The sequence below is a fragment of the Dichomitus squalens genome (assembly GCF_000275845.1).
Source record: "Dichomitus squalens LYAD-421 SS1 unplaced genomic scaffold DICSQscaffold_58, whole genome shotgun sequence".
Taxonomy (NCBI): domain Eukaryota; kingdom Fungi; phylum Basidiomycota; class Agaricomycetes; order Polyporales; family Polyporaceae; genus Dichomitus; species Dichomitus squalens.
This window is the reverse complement of record NW_006766940.1, coordinates 127053-146266: the sequence shown is the minus strand read 5'-3', so window position 1 is coordinate 146266 and position 19214 is coordinate 127053. Positions and strand designations below refer to the sequence as shown.

At 55.5% G+C, this 19214-nt stretch overlaps 6 protein-coding genes and 1 non-coding gene across 7 annotated transcripts; all 7 read right to left on the bottom strand.

The window, feature by feature from the left end:
- Positions 1-14: 14 nt before the first annotated feature.
- DICSQDRAFT_174132 (uncharacterized protein) lies at positions 15-4194 on the bottom strand (the record flags this gene model as incomplete). The annotated part of the gene is made up of 11 exons (XM_007369945.1): positions 15-562; positions 635-700; positions 932-1200; positions 1259-2014; positions 2069-2398; positions 2470-2617; positions 2691-3039; positions 3096-3472; positions 3828-3983; positions 4038-4104; positions 4171-4194. 11 exons carry the CDS (start codon positions 4192-4194, stop codon positions 15-17), a joined length of 3090 nt encoding a protein of 1029 aa, XP_007370007.1.
- A 1012-nt stretch (positions 4195-5206) lies between these two features.
- Positions 5207-5559, bottom strand: DICSQDRAFT_129598 (uncharacterized protein; the record flags this gene model as incomplete). The annotated part of the gene is made up of 2 exons (XM_007369944.1): positions 5207-5326; positions 5353-5559. The coding sequence occupies 2 exons, from the start codon at positions 5557-5559 to the stop codon at positions 5207-5209; spliced, it is 327 nt and encodes a 108-aa protein (XP_007370006.1).
- A 5282-nt stretch (positions 5560-10841) lies between these two features.
- DICSQDRAFT_69791 (uncharacterized protein) lies at positions 10842-11312 on the bottom strand (the record flags this gene model as incomplete). Its single annotated transcript, XM_007369943.1, has 1 exon — positions 10842-11312. The coding sequence occupies one exon, from the start codon at positions 11310-11312 to the stop codon at positions 10842-10844; it is 471 nt and encodes a 156-aa protein (XP_007370005.1).
- Positions 11313-11790: 478 nt separating this feature from the next.
- On the bottom strand, positions 11791-13496 carry DICSQDRAFT_140518 (NAD(P)-binding protein). The gene is made up of 4 exons (XM_007369942.1): positions 13312-13496; positions 12967-13248; positions 12564-12902; positions 11791-12489 (listed from the first exon to the last, which is right to left on the bottom strand). Exons 1-4 carry the CDS (start codon positions 13405-13407, stop codon positions 12208-12210), a joined length of 999 nt encoding a protein of 332 aa, XP_007370004.1. The 5' UTR covers positions 13408-13496; the 3' UTR covers positions 11791-12207.
- Positions 13497-14365: 869 nt separating this feature from the next.
- Positions 14366-15891, bottom strand: DICSQDRAFT_92496 (NAD(P)-binding protein). The gene is made up of 4 exons (XM_007369941.1): positions 15575-15891; positions 15229-15510; positions 14840-15178; positions 14366-14774 (listed from the first exon to the last, which is right to left on the bottom strand). The coding sequence occupies exons 1-4, from the start codon at positions 15665-15667 to the stop codon at positions 14499-14501; spliced, it is 990 nt and encodes a 329-aa protein (XP_007370003.1). The 5' UTR covers positions 15668-15891; the 3' UTR covers positions 14366-14498.
- A 629-nt stretch (positions 15892-16520) lies between these two features.
- DICSQDRAFT_174129 (NAD(P)-binding protein) lies at positions 16521-17670 on the bottom strand (the record flags this gene model as incomplete). Its single annotated transcript, XM_007369940.1, has 4 exons — positions 16521-16793; positions 16848-17186; positions 17239-17520; positions 17578-17670. 4 exons carry the CDS (start codon positions 17668-17670, stop codon positions 16521-16523), a joined length of 987 nt encoding a protein of 328 aa, XP_007370002.1.
- A 1310-nt stretch (positions 17671-18980) lies between these two features.
- DICSQDRAFT_t170 lies at positions 18981-19051 on the bottom strand. Its single transcript has one exon. It is a non-coding gene; the product is annotated as a tRNA-Cys (tRNA).
- Between the last annotated feature and the right edge of the window lie 163 nt (positions 19052-19214).

Genomic DNA, 19214 nt, shown 5'->3' with positions numbered 1-19214 from the left:
CTCATTCATCGTTCTCAAGCAAGTAGCTCTCTGCTGTAGACACCTGCGCCGCCCTCCTCAGCCTCGATGTCGCGCTCGAGGCGACAACACTCTGAGTCATCTTTGTCATACTTCTTGCGGTCCTTGATGGCGTCCGGGATGAACAGCGCACGAACGACATTATCGCGCGGCTTAGGCTCAGCGACATGGAGACGGTTCAAGATCCCGGTGACCTTGTTGCCCCTCAACTTCATGTCGACGTGGTGCTCGAGAAGCGCATCACACGCTGTCATGACGGAGTCATACTGGACGACAACAACGGATACGAGTGGGGCGCATAGGCGACGTTCATCCTTTGTCCCGCCGACGCTGACGCCGGCGGCCACACCTGAGCTCAGATTGGACGATGGCTCGAAAGCGATCGAGGTCTGATTCTTGCGGTACCTCTTGGAGATGCCAGTTTCGAGGGAAGCGACCTCATCCACGAGCCGTCGATTCTCAAATTTAAGCTGCTGGAGCTCATATTGCCAACTGCTTGAGTGGTCGAGGTCGGTCTCGTTGTCGTCGAGTCGTCGAAGACGCTCTCGCACAGAGAATGGATGAAGTATCTCGTCAGCGGCGATGCGCTGCCTTCACATCGCTTGATCTGGCAAACGATCGGCGGCTGTGGAAGGCTCATCTCCGTTGCGGACTGTTTGGCTTATCCAGAGGGAGCGCTCTGCTGCGGTTGGGAGCGTTAGAGAACGAGGTGGACGGAGATATGATTGCGGTCCTTGGTGAGACCGGCGCTCTCGCGCTTGCCCCGGGGACGAGAAGAATCTTGATCATCTCGACATCGATGGCCATATTGACCTCCTGCGCAGAGTTCTCGCCGGCAAAATCTGCCAATGGCTTCCCGATCACCTCTCTGGCAAGCCGGCCCACGACGTCGCGAACGGCAGCGCCGACGTACAGAACACAGCGTTGGAGCTCAGCAGACTCCAGAATTTGCGCTCGGGCGGCCGATCCTCTGACTCTTCATTGGGCGTGCCCATGAGGGGACTGGACGCGGCGGGAGGAGCGGGCGCGACTACATAGTCCTCCTGCGTGTGAGATCGGCCCCCACTCGAGGCAGGGCATGTTCCTGAGCCGCCCACTGAGGATGATGACCTTGCAACCCATACTGGGCTTGATGCGGAGGTGTCCTCAACATTGGACCCAGACACAGCCTCGGTATTTGGCCTGCATGCGGAAGAGGAGATCAACTGTGCGGGAGGCGGCTTGTGGAGACGTTTCCAACGAGGTATCGGGGCTGCTGGGATCCGCCGCCGACAATGTGCTTGTGGGAGCTGAAGGGAGGCCGGTAATGAGCAACGAGGGTCCAGGGGTAGCAGACGCTTCCTTGAGCTCGGGCATGAGATAGACACAATCCGCCGGGTGACAGAACTTTGCAAGAGAGTGTCCGACGAGCTCGTCAGGATCGTAGCCTAGGACATGACGCACCGCGGGGGCGATGTAGAGACATGCGTCTTTGACACCCTGTGCGTTGATGATCTCGCTCACCATTGCACAACGCTCGGGGGCGAGGTCGTCCAAACGTGCAACGTCAGCCTTGTTGAGGATGAGCACGGTGGGGAGTGATTGGGAGTACCGGGGGTATCGATGTAGCGGTAGTCGAGGTGGCCGACGAAAAGCGACTTGGCCCCCAATGCTGCCACTGTGAAACCGCACAACATGCGCGTCGAGGCTCCCACCATTCAAGCCTGTGAGCCCGAGGCCAATATTCCTGTCTCGACCGATAGACGGCAACAGGCTGCCACGATCGTGGTCTTGCAAGATCTTCTGGTCGAGCGAAGGTACAGGCCCTGGAGGGGAGATCAGGCTCATCTGTATTGGAAGGTCGACTGGCGAGGTGGTCTCGACTTGCGATGTGGTTGAAACGGACGAGATAGGAGTAGTCAGTGAGAGAGGGGTAGTCAGTGAGAGAGGGGTAGTCGGTGAAGAGGTCGCTCGCCAGAGACGCTGCTTGACCGGAGCATGCTCAACAAGCTTGTCCCTGCACGAACAAATGAAGAGTCTTCCGGAGGTGGCGGTGTCTCTGTGCCATCACGTCCAGACACTATTCATGCTCGTGTCTAAGGTCGCTGCGGAAGGCGAACGAGGGCGGTTTGCTCCGAAAAGGCCACGTAGCGCGGAGACTGCAACAAAGGGCGGGCACGAGAGCTGGGGAGATATGTAATGCAACAAAGGAACAGGTGACGACGTGGTCCCCCCAGCTGTCATGTTATGAAATGTAGCCGACGACATTGAAGTCACAGGAGTTGCAAGAGGGGGAGGGGTGAAGATGCCCTGCGCACGTATCGAAAGCATGACGTCCAGATCTCCTCGAGGCTCTAAGCCATTGCTGTGGGTCAGCGCACCCAAGCCGGCACGTACGGATCTATACGAATCATCAACAAACCATCGTGAGTAGCTGCGCTCCTATGCTCAAACTGACATAGAAGATCATACCTCTCGCTGAGCACTGCTTGCTTGATAGCGTCAATCCACTCCGATTGGTCGGCCATAGACAGAGCTATCTCTGCACCTCCCACTCCACCCACTTTCACAACACCGCGCCGGCTACCGATCTCTTCGTCAGCCACGAAGACCACGCTATCTGCACCATTTTCGACCCGTTCCATCTCACGGTCGTTAACGCCATCCGACTTGAAAACATGCAGGTGTGCTACATGTTGCGGCTGTGACGACGAAGAAAGCGTCGAATAAGGGGATTGTGACTGCGAGGAGAATGACGTCGTATGTGTCGGCGGACCAGATGGCGGACATGGCGAGGAAGTAAGGACGAGAGTGCGGCTCTTCCGCTGCTTCGAAAGAGCGTAGAGCAAGAGCGATGTTGGTGGATAGTGCCTGAAGACTCGCGAAGTACGCTGGATCCATGGGGCGAGCGCCGCCCGATTCGTAGAGAACGGCGGTAGAGTACGCACGGCAGGTGTCTCGGCGCGGGAGCCTGCCGGACGCGCTGACCGCATACGCGTTGGCGAAGGGGAACGCGACCTGGACCGGGAGCGTGATCTCGACCTTTCCGAGCGCGCATGCGACTCGGAAAACGAGAGAATGTGCGACCGCGAGGAGACGCTCTCGCGATCCTCCAGGAGGACTGGGTCGAATCCTATAGACTGTGCGGCCGCGTCACGTAAGCGGTCGCGGTCCTCATCCTCCTCTGGGGGCAGCGGTGGAGGCGCAGAGATCTCTATCACCTCCGAGAACATGAATTGAGTAGCCGGTGGCGGCGGCCGTATTTTCTTGGTCTTGTTGCGCTGGCGTGAAAACGGGAGCGAGATACCCGAGGAGAGGAGCATACTCCCACGCGCACGTTTTGGCGGGCCGGCTAGGGGGCTCTGCTGTGGGTTGGACGGAGAGGCGGGAGACATGGAGGATGAAGCAGCAGGGGTGGCGGAGGCTTCATAGGTGACGAACGACGCAGAGCCCGAGGGATGCGCTGTGAACGGGTCTGACAGCGTCGCCAGTCAGCAGTGTTGGACGCATATAAGAGCACTCGGACAAGACACTGGGATGGAGATGGCGCGGCATGGAAACGAACAGGCTCCGGCCAATTTCTCAGTATCTTATGACGTCCGCCCAATGACATCGGTCCTTTGGCGTGCGGAGGCCAGGCGCGCCGCCCACGAAGCAGCCTACATGCCCGGATATATACCGCTTTCTGACGCAGAGTCGGAAGGCAGTTGGGGGCGATGCGACACCGCTGCATCCAATATCCGTGTCGACGCCAGGAGCAGTCCATGGACGTGGACGAAGATGCGGGCGCTCCGATGGAAAGTGGAGGAAAGACTGCGAGAGACACGCACCGCGGGTAGCACCGTTGTCCTTCTTAGGTGGCAGCGACGAGGTGCGCTTGTGAGAGAGAAGCTCAGAGAGCTTGCTATCTCTGCGATCCGAGCTCATGTCGTGCTGGGCAGAAGAGAAGCGGAAGGGCCGCGCGACCGGCGTGGGGTATTCACGGGCTTGCGGCACGACAGGTGAGCGACATCAAGGTCACGTAGGCGGACGATGCAGACTGGGGGTTGTGCGCGATTGAGAGCGTCGAGGAGGCAGAGGCATGAGGAGAGAGAACAAGGAGAGGATCTTGTATAAGCACGGGCCTTCATCAGGAACGTGAGGACGCTCTGATAGAAGTCTGAACGCACGTACCTGCGCGAGTGGCAGCTGGAACATCGTGGCTCAGACACCCCGTTCCATGTGTCCTTGACGGAACCGAGCTCGTCGAGAGCGGGGTCGAGGTGGGTAAGAAAGGACGATATCGAGGAAGTCCGATGCCTTGGGGCACGGTAGCGATCGCTTAAAGTGGGCTTGTCGACATCTCACTTGGTAAATCTATATCTGAGAATAGCGCAGAGCCAAGGCAGGTCCCAGCAAGACTACGAGCAGAGAGAGGCGGCAGGGAAGGAGAACAACCTGTGGCCCTACGTCCGCGCAAGTGCAAGCGCTGAAGCCGCTCAAACGGCGGCACTTCTTTCCTCTCCTCCTCGTGCTGCACATCCTCACGTCGCCTGTACCCCCATCACACCAGCCACCACTCCGGACGCAACTGCAAAGTATCTCAAGTTATTTTAGGGGTGCTCAAGGGTATGAAGAAGAAGAGAACGCGGTGTTCAAGCGGGCCAAACCCGAAACAAGGACCCACATAGCAAGCTCGCTGTTTTCTCCGTTGAACGCTGCTAGCGTAGCCAGCGCGGAGGACGTCTCTGGTACGGGTGTTCCTTTTATGACTGCACAATTACTCCTTTGTTGTTTAAGGGAACAGCTTGTATCACTCAAAACCGCAGTAGGGAGCACCAGGGCAAGCGAGCGCGGACTCTAGCAACAGTTGGCCGAATTGCACGAAGGCGTACGAAGGTGTACAAGACTTCGGATCACCTCAGTGCGCATGTCACCATGCAGCGGCATGGTGCGAGGTAAAGCCTTACGGTATGTCGTTATCGACTTAGGTTTGGCGTCGGTTCTGAACTCTGCACTTGCGCATCATGCGTGCCAGGAGAACCAGGAGAAGGGGAGTCCAAACGCTAGCAAGAGCCTGCCATGGGCTTTGGCAAGATGTCGTACGATCACCGTGTGCACACGTAGATGGTCGACTACGAGCACCATCACTTTCCACGATGGCGACTAACCTATGGTCGAGCCTTCCCTGTTAACCCCATGGGCCATGCTACAGAATGTGCCACCCTAGTCACTCGTTCTCCTCCTTGTTCTCCGACGCAGGCTGCTGGAACAATGCAGCGCCCTCCACATTGCGCTTCTCGTACACCTTTTGGAGGAGACCGAGCGACGACTGCTGGGTCTCGTTGACCTTCTCGCGTATCTTTTAGCGTCGACAGACGTGTCGCCCGCCCAGCCCTTGACGGCAAGCTCGCGCAGCTCCACGATGAGCTTGCTGACCTTCTCCGTCGTGTCAATCTGGTCCCTAAACTCGTTTATTGCCTTCTCGGTGTTGGCACAGATGGAGTCCACCTTGTTCGCCTCCTCGACGAGCTGCTTGCACGCTTTGTCGGTCTCAGCGTACTGCTCAGCTTCGGAGACCATGTGTTCGAATTTCAGAGCCCTTGTATTCAGTAGTGTTAACATGATCTGCAGGTAGCGCATCAACTACTGATGGAGATTAAATGGCGATGTGAACGCTAAGTTGGTATGTGGGCATGTAACATACGATTAGATGGGAATAAAGGGGTATGTATCCTACGATTAGGTTGATGTAATGTGTTGAGACACATGAGAATGGGTACCTAGAAGGAGTTTGTTAAGGCGCCATCCAGGGAGCTCCAGGCTCTAGGTAAAGAAGGTGGGGAGGAGTTCACGAAATCGAGGCTGGTTAGCTCACCAGCGGATAGCAGCTCTTTAGTGGGTGAACAGACAAATCCGTTGAAATCATCAGCAACAGATGATGCAGATGGGGTGGATGTGTCGATCAAGGGAGAGTCGTACCACAGGGGTGATGAACATGCCAGATCTGTGGTAGATTGGGTGGTATCCGATTCGGAAAATCGTGGGATCTGGTCGTTGAGAGATGGATTGTGAAGAGACTCGGAATAGACAGATGGACTTGGTGCATGATATCCCAGGCAGGATTCAGAAGGGTTCGGAAGATCGATGAGACATCCGGAGTTATGTGGACATTGGCAGAATAGTGAATCTGCGCTATCTGAGAAAGAGGGTGCCTCGACGCCAGAAGCGAAACTGAATCATCTGATGTCAGAAATGCTTACATATCCTACAAGATGGTTAGCACTCACTAATCATCTATGAACAAGGCCACATCTGCTGGAAAGTCCATGGGAATGGGATGCATAAAGGTGAATTGAAATGGCAGCCCCATCATGGAAGCCGGTGCCGCATCGTCAGCCGGGACAAGAATCGGGCCTAGTATGGTGACAACAATCAATCAGTTGTACATGTGATAGGCCACTGTCAGTGACTCACCAGTCGAGACAGGCTTCTGCTCCTGCGGAAAGCTTGTCCAATCTAGGGACGACACGGGGGGGAGTTTTTTCACCCTATTCTTGTACTGGGAATAGGATCCGAGACGTGTCGGTGATGCATCTATGAACTCTCGCCATAGCTCGTAGTTCCCCCTCTTCAGATTCATCCTAACAGTGTTGAGATTTGTGGTACCGCATCTGACCCCTGTGGATGCCACAATACAATCGAGAGCCTTCCCTATGGAAAGTTCCTCCTTCTTGGCCTCTTCATCTACCGCACGAATGAACGCTGCAACTTCAGCAAACGAATACTTCGAAGGGAAGGCAGCCGCCCGTTGCGCGACAGTGAGTGATGTAAAGGTGAGAGCACCGAGAAGACCAGCATAGGATTGTTCAAGAGAAGCAGGCGATACATTAGATGGGGTAGGAATAGACCAGCCAGGGGAAGGAGACGTCAAGCTCGGAGAAGGAGGTGAAAATGTCGCCGCAGATATCAGGGGGAGTAGAGAATCAGTGATGCTCACGGACTTTACACGCTTTGTCGGTGATACTGCGGAAACCAGGGTAGGGGAACGTGACCGCTTCAAAGTAGAACTAGGCGCCAATGACAACGGCAGGTCAAGGCACTGTGCGTCGGAGAGCCCCACAGCACGAATGAACACCTCTCGCTCACCCTCCTGCAGGGCAATCGGATGATTCACCTCTCGTTCCTGCCACCTCCCCTTCATCCTATTATAGAGCGCGACAGCCTTTGTCCCCGATGGAAAGCGCTCAAGGATTATCCGAATAGTGGCAAGGGTTAGAAGCGGATGTGATTCAATGAATTCACATATGTGGAAAGGTCTAGTTAAGGGCTGCGACGTGAATGAAAATAGTAAGCCATCACAATTGCAAAGTCTCTATAGAAGCTCGAAACGTACCTCAACCCATACTTGAAAATCCACCGTCTTCTGAACCACCCGATCATACTCCTGACGCGCCTGAACCTTTGTTGAGGCTAGTGCGATCCTCTGCTCATCGACAGCCTGCTGTACCGCAGCACCAAACGCGTTGTTGGGTGTCCAGAGGGAATGAAGCGGCTGTGCATACGGATGAGTTGTTGACAAAGTTGAACTTGACGCCTCGATAGAGGGAACGGAGGCGGATGTTGTCAACGTGGGAGAAGTAGAAATTGAAGCTGTCGAAGGAGTGTGTGAAGGAGTGGTTGCCACCGTGGATATGCGCCGTTTCGAAGGCTTCGGGGTCTCGCGGTGGTAGATGTACGCACACGTATACGAAGTATCGCTCCGGCAGCATGGAGCACAGCGGTCATGCGTACAGCCTTGCTTCGCCGAGTTTCGTATATGACACCTGGTGCACTTCGGCACGTCAGGCATGGGATCCTGGGACGTGACAAGGTGGCGGAGGAGAAGCACTGGTTGCGGGCGGTTGTACGCGAAGATCGGAGATATGCTGCAGCAGGCGTTGGCAGCGTCCAAATTCAGTTTGCAAGATTACGAGGGTCAAAAGATACATTACTCACCCAAGGTGCGACAAGATCAACCCAGCAGAGCTCCGCCGCCGCTCGCCTGAACCTAAAAATGCGTTGAACACTTGAAATATGTAAGCAGTGGTGAATGAAGAGTCAGTGGACTAGCAGACGTACCTGGTCTGCCCGCGCGAACTCCTCACCTCCCGAGGTACCAGCCGCCAGTGCAGCACGAAGGGAGTGGCGGAGGCTGAGAAGGCGAGTCGGCGGTCTTATGTATACGTGAACAAGGACGTTGCACCGTGCGCTTCAGCAGCCACGCCAGCCACGCCACACACCAAAACGCACGCCACAACACAAAACTCGCGTAAAACCTTTTGTTTTCGCTTATCCGCTGTGGTCAGCCACGGTCTCGCCGCGACAACACACGCGACGCCACACACGGCTTGACCGCGACGCAACCATACTGGAAATCTAACGTGTACGCGGCCCCTGTACACGCCTTGGCTCCACGATCGACTGCCTCGCACCCGTTGCCAGGGACGTGATTGCGCGAATACATGGCGGAGCCTCACAGGCGAAGATCAGGGTGTTCTGAAACGCCTCCCTCAGTGGACGACTTTCCATAAGGATTTACGGCTCTACGGACGTCCGTAGATTTCTAGGCGGGGTTTGAAACAGTCTCTGGATCTTGGGCGCTAAACAGGCGGCATGTTCTGCTCATCATCAGCACGTGACTGGAGTGGCTTATGTCATGTCTGTATTTGGCATGCAGTTCGCTTTGTCATGATGGCTCCTTCCTTTCTCGTGGTCACGGCACCGTATGCCGAGGTCTACGGACTGTCTACGGCCTGTTAGAGATTTAGAAAGGGGGGTCGGACCCCCCTCCTAGATTTTGACGTCCGTATCCTAAATTTCATCAGCGGAGTTCAGATCTGGTGTCGGCAACACTGCCCCTTGCCCAAATCGGTCTGTTTAGAGATTTACGGACGTCCGTAAAGCCGTAGATAGCTTATGGAAAGTCATCCAGTGTTTACAATGGAGATGGCGATGATTATGTCAGCTCACGACGTCTTGGATTTGCATTTTTGGCAGGACTGGCAAAGGTGGGGGTACATCAGAGCAGTGGGGAACCTGAAAGCACGGGCGAGAGGTGCCTAGCAGACGCATACAGGCGCACGAAAGGAGGAAAGCTCGCTGTGCATGTACAGCTTGCGAGGCTTCCCGCATCCCTGCCTACAGCCATCGGCGCTCCTCCCGGCCATCTGCGCCGGCCGCACGCTCCCTTGTTACCCACCATGTTCATTCTCCCCTCGAACAAGCCATGGCGTCACCGGTTTACTGCCCCGGTTTACTGCCGCCGACGCTGCCATGAGTCATGCAGGCATCCTGAGCGCGAACCCGCGCTTTCGCTCCGCCACCGGCGGTCTCAGCCGCACGTCTCGAGGACAGGAGGGCAACGCACGTTCAGATTGCCAACTGTGAATGGCGACAGACCCGGCCAGGCGAAGACACGGACGTTGGACGCATCGCAGCGGGGTGACCGCTGTATCAAACCCACCGGTGCCCGCGTCCTCTGTCCGTATCCTCGCTCGACGAGATGACTAAAAGAGCTCGCATTGAGCGTCTGATAGAGTTGCACCTCGGACCGTCACCGGATGCCGCCGCCCTCGCAGCGCTGCCCACCGCAGATCTCTGTGGACGGCGGACGCATCCGGTTCTCTTCCCCCCAAGCGGCCTCTTGGGTACCTCATATTGCGCGAGCGGAGTCACGCTGGCGGTGCTAGAGTCTACCGAGACTAATTCTACCGCAATGCCGCTCAGGGCCGCGCTACAACCTCACAGTTGAGTATTCCGAGCTCACGATGATGCACGCGAGGCGCAGCCTGACACGACGCACATCCATTCAGCAGTAGCATGCATATCGGGACCGCACGTGTAACGCGAACGTTGACCGAACTTGCAAACTGCCTCCACCCCTTCATGCCAAACCGCTTCCCTGACACCTCTTTGTCTCCGTGTGTCCCTACCCCGGGTTCCTCCTTGAGATCGCCCCGTCTCCTATGGTCTTACCCCCAAACAGACTTTGCTCTTCCTCCACCCGACGACCGTGCAACCGAGCGTGAGCGAACAACGTATGGCTGGCGTACTTGTTGCCTGAGTTCACATGACGATGTAAGTACGTGCGAAGATGGCGGCACAGCTAGCAGCAGATGGAACGGCATTCAACAGCCAATATTGGTCGACAAGAAGAGTCTTACCTTGGCTGAGTCCAGGGCGGGTTCGCTAGGTAGTGGTTGTCAACATTGGTGGCAGCGCATGGCTGTCTTTCCATTTGTACAAGTCATACGGTGCTAGTGGAATAAAAGATAGCGGTTGAGTGATCCTTCTACACTCGCAAATGATGATGTTGCTTGATCGCTTACGTAGGGCAAAGTTCATCCTGAGCGCAGCGGACTTCGCCAACGTCGGAAAGCACTTCTGGACATGTGTCCACCACCAATCTCGCCAAACCTCCCAGTCATTTATGTCGACCCATAGCTGCCATCTCCGGCCCTGCTCGCCAACCTCTCCGTCAGCACTCAGTGATCCTGAAGACTCACGAAGCAAGTCTTCCAGGACTAGACCCACTGTACCGAGAAGGTCTGCAAAGCTCTGCTGAGTAAAGTTGTGTTCATAGTACGCTCGAAGATGGACATTTTGGAGAGGAACTTGAGGATCCCACGAGTTGAGCATCGCCTTGAGTTTGTCGAGCGACCGCCCCTCAGTCAGGGCCCTCGGACGCAGACAAATCTCCAATCGCTCGAGCGTCGAGCAGAGGCTCAAGTGACGCCCATTGTATGCTCTGTGGTGGGGTCCCCTATGTGATATGTCAGTGCGAAAGCTAGCTTAGAATTTCATCATGAAGTAGAGTCAACACACTAGGCAGGACCATCTCTGTGTGGTGAAAGAAGGGCATGGCTACTGTCAATCCCCTGAGACGTGGCCCACATGCAGATACCAGTCTTTGGACGCAGTGTATGTCCATGTGAACCTAGATGAACGGTATTAGATGCGTGCCATGCATATCGCTGAGTACATACCAGGGACGGCTCGCCCAGGTTTGATGCAAATGGCTTTCCAGGAGCATGGACCCTATCGGCTCGCGGTTTCATGTTGAATGGCAGAGGGCCGAGGGTCACGCACCGCACACCGTTGCAAACAAGTCTTCGCAATGCCGGAAGGGAGTTTATCATTCTGGCAAGATCGTTGAAGTTCCCGAATGTAAGATCAAAGATATAGAGTCCAGAAACAGTCGTGAATGTAGAGAAGAAGAGCGAGAAGCGGGGATGAAGAGGAAGGTATTGTAGGATCTTCGTAGTTTCCGAGTTGGACGTACTAGAGCTTCCCATGGAGGGCAATAGGCAAGATCGAAAGAAGACTGGCTGTGGTATGAAGTGTGCGCCCGACGAAGGTGACTTCGTGAACATACTCGCACCGATGGGGCCCGTTGTCGAGGACCGCCGAGAACGTGTGGAGTGCTGCAAGGTCGTGGAGAACGACAGTGTAGAACAGGTTGCATTGGGAGCGGACGCGCCACGCTCTGCACACGAGGGCGCAGTGATGCAAGGCGCGAGTATGTTCGACTTAGACTTGGACGGCCAACGAGTACAGCATGTCGATGATGTTCTCGCAGACTTCGACGGGGAAGCGGCTGGCGTTCTGTTCGGGATGAGCACGATCGCCGTCCATCGCAGATGTTCTCGAAACTGTGAATGGAGCCATGGAATGCAGAGCAGTCGACAGATGTTATGCGCCGGAACGGTAGTGACTCAGCCAAGACCTAGGGTGCAATGAAACTCGCATTCCCTGCCCCGGTCCTTATCACCCCTGCCATCTAGCGTCATCTGCGGGTGTATTCCCCAGATGGTCGTAAGGCTCAGGAGATAGCTACCATGTATGCGGGACCCAAGGACAGAACCTTAATCACTGCGCGGTGACTTGACAGGAGCGATCCCAAAAAAGACACCGCTCGGTCTTGCTCATCTCGACTGCGGCCATGACCTTGTTCAACTATGAACGTCATGCGCGGTAGGGAGGCCAAGGTCCACGGCGCACATGACAGCAGGCTGGATAGGCTAATGACACTTCAGAGACGGACTCCTCGTGATCATGTCCAAGTACGTGCGATGCTGACACAATGGTCCATGTGTGCTCACGACTCTGGATGCGCTGAAATCAGGGATGCACAATATGTAGGAATTTTGACGTACAAGGGCATGTTCTCGATAGCTCATGCAAATATCCTCATCCACACGACTTGTGGTCCTCGCCCGGTCGCGGTAGCCGGTAAAACTCCTTCGCACATTGCTTGAATGTGTACCGCGGCAAATCCGGATACAACTCCCGCACGTCCAGGTACCCGAGCCGCTTGGCGTTCCCCAACGTGTTCTCCTCCAGCACGTACATGCTGTGCATATCCTCGCTGAACGACAATGTAACGTGGTCGGCCGGTGTCGCCTTCGACGGGTCCTGGCCAATCTTTCTCCTCGTCTCCGCCGCTTTCTTGAGGAAGTAATCCCGACTGACCTGTTTCGCATCCAAAGAAGTTCTCGTCAGCGATGTCCCAGGTTCTCCGCGATCTCAGTAGACACTACACTCACGAAAACGCGCCGAGACCGGATGAAATCTGCCTCTCCCGAATATCGCTCCGCGAGCTGGTGCGCCCGCCTCTGGCTTACCTCGTCCTCCCACACGATCACCGACCGGTTCACCGTGCGCGGATCCGCAATGATCCGCGCGACATATATCCCGATTCGTCTGTAGTCCGTCACGAGGTTCTTCGCCTCCCCTCTCCTGACGATCGTCTCGGTGTTGGCTCTGCAGTGCTCGGGGACAACGCTTCGCTGCGGCAGTGGCAGGTAGGCTTGCATCCACCATCCTACGTCGATGAATGTGAACGGGAGCTCGAGCTGCTGGATGAACTCGTGGATGGCGATTTTCTGCCCGGCGTGTGAGGTGTCAGCGTCGTCCGAAGCGGCCTAGCATATCGCGAAGACACCCGACCTGATCCAGGACCTCTCGCACGCCCCTGGCCCCCGGGGTACTCCAATCGCAAGGGATGACGCGCTGCACTCCCACCATCCTCGCAGCAACCAAGAGTCCCTTCTGTTCCGGGATGAGCGCTCGTGGAATCGCGCTGATCAAGGTATCGACGCCCTGCAAGGCCAGCGACAGCGTTTGGACGCTGTCCTTGACGTCCCCCACGCGGACCTCGACCCCGGACGTGCGCAGTGCTTCTGTGGAGCGGAAATAAAGAGAAGCTCGCCGGACGAGCGCGGCCACACGCTGTCAAGGGATGTGTGAGTCAGTAGAACGCAGTGGCCGAGATCGTGATCTGATAGGACGTACGAAGTTGCCGGATGCGAGAAGGCCCTGGGCGATGCTCCAACCAGTGCGGCCAGTTGCGCCGACTACGAGCACGAGAGGCCTGTTATCGCTGTACATGCAGTCGTTGTGGATACTGAGGTCCGAGTTGCAGGTCTAGCTCTTGGGAGTGCGGGGAATGCGATGGCAAGTCGTATTTCAGTGACAAGCCCCTAACCTTGCTGTTGGCATCGATTCGGTCCAGGGAGCAGCATGTGGCATGTGCGTAGATACGATCGCTGACAAACGTTACCTGACGAGCATTTGGTTCCGCGCCGTGATGTCGAACATAGGCGGGCGGCGTGCTCTTCGGTAAATGTCGGCTGTCTCGATCAGGGAATCGCAAGCCCATGGCGTCCATTACAAAGCCGCAGGCACCTTCTTCAGGGGATGGTGCTATCCTCTCTTTCAAGTTCATCTACTCACCCGTCGCACATCTGTAGTAGGCTCGCAGAACAGCAGGTATCACGGCAGGTATCGGCGACGCATTCTCCGATGCTAATTTGAAGACAAGACGAAGGTGCAGTTTAGTCGGCCGCCACCTATGGCGTCGTACTAGTGTCCCCTTCCCCAGCATTGGAAGCTCTAGACCTGCTCTCGTCGTGTCGGCGACTATCACCACAGCTTTGACCAGTTTATGCGCGACATGAACAAACTTACGCGCTAGATGATTCATCATGTCTACGGAACGGGAATACGCCCACGTCAGAATAGATATGCATGCATGTGGTAATCTAGAGCCTGAAGTCGTGCGTGAGGTAGAGACCTCTCATACGGTCGGGTAAGTATGGGATAGTTCAGTGTCGATCATTCTGATCTGTTTTCCTTGGCTACACTCCTGGAATCACCTGTGCCCCCGAACTTCCGAGCTTCGGAGTTGACTATATTGAGCCCTCGCAACTCTATGATGTTCGCCCACATGATCCTAAGTCATTCATATGAAGAAGTTCGAGGGCAAGCGGGCACAAATGGGATTCGCGTTTGGCCGGTGCGAACGCGTGCGGTACACAGTAGATACAATGAGGCTTATATAGGTAGCTAAATAGGGGTAGATAAGGGCGCGGGTATCCGGGACCTGTGGCGCTCGTTCCGCGAGCTCGTCATCTCGACGCCAGGATTCCAACATAACATCGGCAAATTCTACCATCGCATTGGCCTGCTTGCTTGCCCATTCACCCGTAAGCAGTGTAAATATCTCCCGGCTCCGCCTCTGCATAGAAGTCTTTCGCCACGTCCTCCAGCGTGAACTTCGGGATATCAGGGTAGAGCTCCCTCGCATCGAGGTAGCCGAGCGCCTTGGCGTTCTCGAGCGTGTTCTCCTGCAGAACATACAGACTGTGGCCATACTCACTCATCGCAACTTTGATATAGGCACCGACGTTGGTCGGGTCCTTCGCAACCTCGTCCTTGGCGGCGGCAGCGCTGGCGAGGTAGTCACCTCTTTTGAGCTATATCAATATCGCGTGTTGTCAGAACCACTCCCGTGCACAGACGATGATAGAAGGTCACAGACGTAGATGCGTTGCTTCTTGAGCTCTTCGCCCTCTCCAGAGACGCGCTCCCCAATCTCGTGCGCCGCGATCTGCGTCACCTCGTCGTCCCAGGCGATCACCGCCTTGTTCAACGTGCGTGGGTCGGTGATGATGCGTGCCACGAACGTCCCGATATGGCCCTTGTCGATCACGAGGTTATTCGCCGATCCATCCTTGCAGATGAGCCATGTCCCCGCCTTCACCTGGGCGGGCGCATTGCTGCGGAGAGGCAACGGGAGGTAGAGCTGTGCCCACCAACCGACATCGATGAAAGTGTACCCGACGCCGAGCGACTGGATGTACTCGCGGATGCCGAATTTCTGAACATTGTGTCAGCACTGCACGCGACAAAACAGAGCCGTGGACGCACGATATCAGCCACGCCACGTACGCCCTTCGCACCGGGTGTAGCAAAATCACATGGGACGACACGCTGGACCCCAGCCTCCTCGGCGGCGAGCACGACGTCTTTCTGGTCGCCGAGGGCGGGGCCTCCGACGGCGCTGATGAGGACATCGACGCCCTCGAGAGTCTTCTTGAGGCTGTCGACGCTGTCTTTGATGTCGCCAGCACGAATCTCGACGCCAGAGGTGCGAAGGACTTCGGTCGAGGGCTTAGAGATGGATGAAGGACGGACGAGCGCCGCTACGCGCTACCGGAGATCACCGTGAGCGGTCGATGATGGGAGCAAGGGCTCGGAAGAAAAGGGTACATACGACAGCGCCGGAGTCTAGCAGTCCCTTGAGAATGCTGCTGCCAGTTTGGCCGGTAGCACCGATGAGGAGGACAAGTGGCTTGTAGCTGGACATTGTTAGTGTATGTATAGCTGGAGCTCGGAGGTTCTGTTCTGATTTTCGTTGGGCAGATTAGCAAACATTTAACTCGCCATTTACTATCTGCTATGTGCTATGTCCGAGACCCTGCAGCGAAGCAAGCTTGGGATGCTGCGTAGGATGTTGACTAAACCATTAATCCGTGCGCCGCAGCTTAACAGGTGGCCATATTAAATGGTGGTCGTGGTCGACGGAAGGCTGAATACGCAAGGATGAGTATTGCTGGTGTCAGAAGGTAGCGAGACCCACCTCTGGCTCAGCTATCAATTAGACGATGATGGACACGTACTTTGTGTGACAGCGGTTACAAGCTCCTAGTCAGTTGCCGCGGTTTCATATTTGTGTGCACGTCAGCTCATACTGGTCTGCAGCAAGCTTGCAGCTGAGGCATACAGGTCAAGGGTGCCGGTCGACGCTTTCCAACTGGGCGTTTGGAACAAGGTGCCGCGCGCTCGTTGCACGACAGCGTCGACAGAGATCCGGCAGATCCGATCCGGTTTTATCGCAAAAGCTGACGTCAGCGCACCTAGCAACCAGGCATCTTGGCTGATTTCCATGACGGGCTGCTTTGCGGCAGCGTGCATGATTGGCTTCCCACAATTCAAGACATATATTTGGTTTCTACATGACCCCGTCAATGACTCGACTGGCTTCGTCCCCCACGGTACTATCTCGCTCAGCACCGACTATTTCGCCCCTATCCCGTCGCAGCAATGAAGGGTACTAGCCTCCAATACGTCACCTACATTCCAAAGGGCATGACATAAATGTGATCGGACCACATGCGCTATCAGCCCGAAATTCCACTCACAAGCTATGTAGTATCAAGCTAAGCCCTGGACCACGCGTCGCCAGGATCCTCCCCGGCGTAGAACTGCTTTGCATATTCCTCGAATGGAAGTGGAGTGATGTTGGGATACAACTCTCGCACGTCCAGGTACCCAAGTCTCTTCGCGTTCTCGAGTGTATTTTCCCTTAGGACGTACATACTGACCTGATACTCGTTCCAGGACTCGATCATATGTGCCCCGCTGTCACTTGGATCCTTGGCTAGGACCTCCTTGGCTGCTGCCGCCGCGGACAGGTAATCTTCCTTGGTAGCCTATGTGCGTGCATCAGTGGTGTGGTCCTGTAACACCTCAGGATGGAGACATACGACTATCCGCTTCTCTTTGAGCGCATCCCCCTCGCCGGAAAGCCTCTCGCCGAACGCGTGTGCTTCGGCCTGGCTAACTTCGTCTTCCCATACGATCACCGAGTGGTTTAATGTTCTCATGTCCGCGAGGATGCGCGCGACGTATTTGCCGATATTCTGGTTGTTCGTCAGGAGGTTGCGTGCTTCGCCGTCTCCGTAGATCTTCCACGTCATCTCCTTCAAAGGCAGCGGCAATCTGCTGCGCAGGGGAAGTGGGAGGTAGAGCTGCATCCACCAGCCCACGTCGATGAACGTGTATGGCACACCAAGCTCCTTGATGAAGTCATGGATGGCTAGTTTCTACAGGGATGATTATGAAGTAGAATCGTTCGAGGAAGCTGACGCCGCATACCTCGTCATGAAGCGCACGGACGCCCTTTGCGCCCGGTGTGCCGAAGTCGCAGGGAACGACCCGCTGGACTTGGACTTCCTTGGCGGCACGTATGAGATCGCGTTGCTCATTGATTGACCAAGCGACAACGGCGCTAACGAGGATATCTGCGCCTTCGAGGGTCTTCTTCAGACTCTCAATGCCATCTTGGACATCGCCCGTGCGGATTTCTGCGCCAGAAGCACGGAACTCAGAGACTATGGACTTGGAGAGAGACGAGGGTCGGACAATGACGGCTACGCGCTTGAATCCCAAGAACGTTGAGCAAAGTGAGTCTGATCTGCTCGTGGGAATACGTACGAAGTCTCCTGAAGCAAGGAGAGCCTTGGTGATGCTTGCACCGGTGGTGCCAGTCGCTCCAACGACGGCAACGAGTGGCTTTCGGCTAGACATTCTCTAGGATCGAGTATAGGAATCTGTGCACAGATGAAAGCGAATTGTGGTTGCCGATAATGAAATGAAGTATCCAACAGCTCCCTTTATGTCTGTGATGGTCGACTCGGAGGCGAGCTTGGGGTATTCTTGCAACGATCACCGTTCAAGCATATTCCGAATCGTGAGACGACCCGGGATCGGAGTACATTTCGTCGGCCGAGCGCTGACAAAGCAGGCGTACCAATCCATGCGCGGCTTAATAGATCCCGTTGTTCGGACTGCTCTTTGCTTGCAGCGTGGGGAGCGACGGTCTCGCCATGGCCCAAAGCTTCACATCGGCATTAAGATGTGCACCTAGAATGAGAAATCTCCGGTGCGTTGCTCAACCTTTGACGTATACTAGATTGGTAGCTGATTGAAATTCCAAGATCTGGTCCGACGATACGTAGTGAAATCGCTGACGTAGGCTCAGCATGCGGCGTCAATACCTCCTTTCCCAGCGGTAACAGCAAGGTGCCCATGATAATCGCTCTCTCGTTCGAAACAAAACCCAGGAGATATGCATCCCCTGCAATAGCTCGCTTTTACCTTGCTCTCGCTACTGCCTAGTAGTGCGAACAACAAAGAGTCGACATCAGATTGGAGTGTACATATCCACGACCTACGAGCATCAGTCCCTTAGGTAGTATTGTCCAGGTTCCCCCAAAGCATAGAACTCATTCGCATATTCCTCCAGTGACTGTTGCCGAATGTCCGGATACATTTAGTGGGGGTCCAAACAACCGAGGCGCTTAGCGTTTTCCAGCGTACTCTCGTGGAGGACGTGCATGCTGTAGTGATAGTCGTACTGCAGGTGCTTGGAGTAGTCTTCGAGCGACCTGATCCGAGCACCTACGTGAGCTCTGCCTTCGGCCGTCCATCGAGTGATATCCTCCGGGTTCAACTACACAAGACGTAAAGTGAGTGACTCCTTGTCCGTGTCTTGAATCGAGACTGTAGATGCCCACGTGAACTCGCTTCGCCTCCAGAGCATCGCTATCGCCAGAAACGCGTTCCCCGATCTCCCGCGCCTTCAATTGTGAAGCTTCGTCTTCCCATATGATGACCGCTTGGTTCACCGTACGCTTGTCCGTTATGATCTGTGCAACGTATTCTCCGACGTGTTCGACATTGGTGACCAAGATGGGCTTGTCTCCTGGGCCATAGATCTGCCAGTTCTTCTGTTTCTTGGCCTCGGGTATAGTGCTTCGGAGGGGGAGGGGGAGATAGTACTGCATCCACCAGCCCACGTCGATGAACGTGTATGGCACTGTTGAACAATGAAAAGTTGGTCAGACCGGGGATTGAACCCGGGTCATCCCATATGCGCTGGGAGGTGTTACCACTACACCATCCAACCGATACTAGAGTGTGAATTCTACAGATTCCAACACTCCCCCTGAAGTCACACTCTGGTGATCAATCAAGGAACCAACTTTTCCAAATGAAGTTACCCTCAGGCACATTTCCCGAGGCGGGGGTTCTCTGACCCTGCTCCCTTCGAAGCGTCACACAGGGCTCAT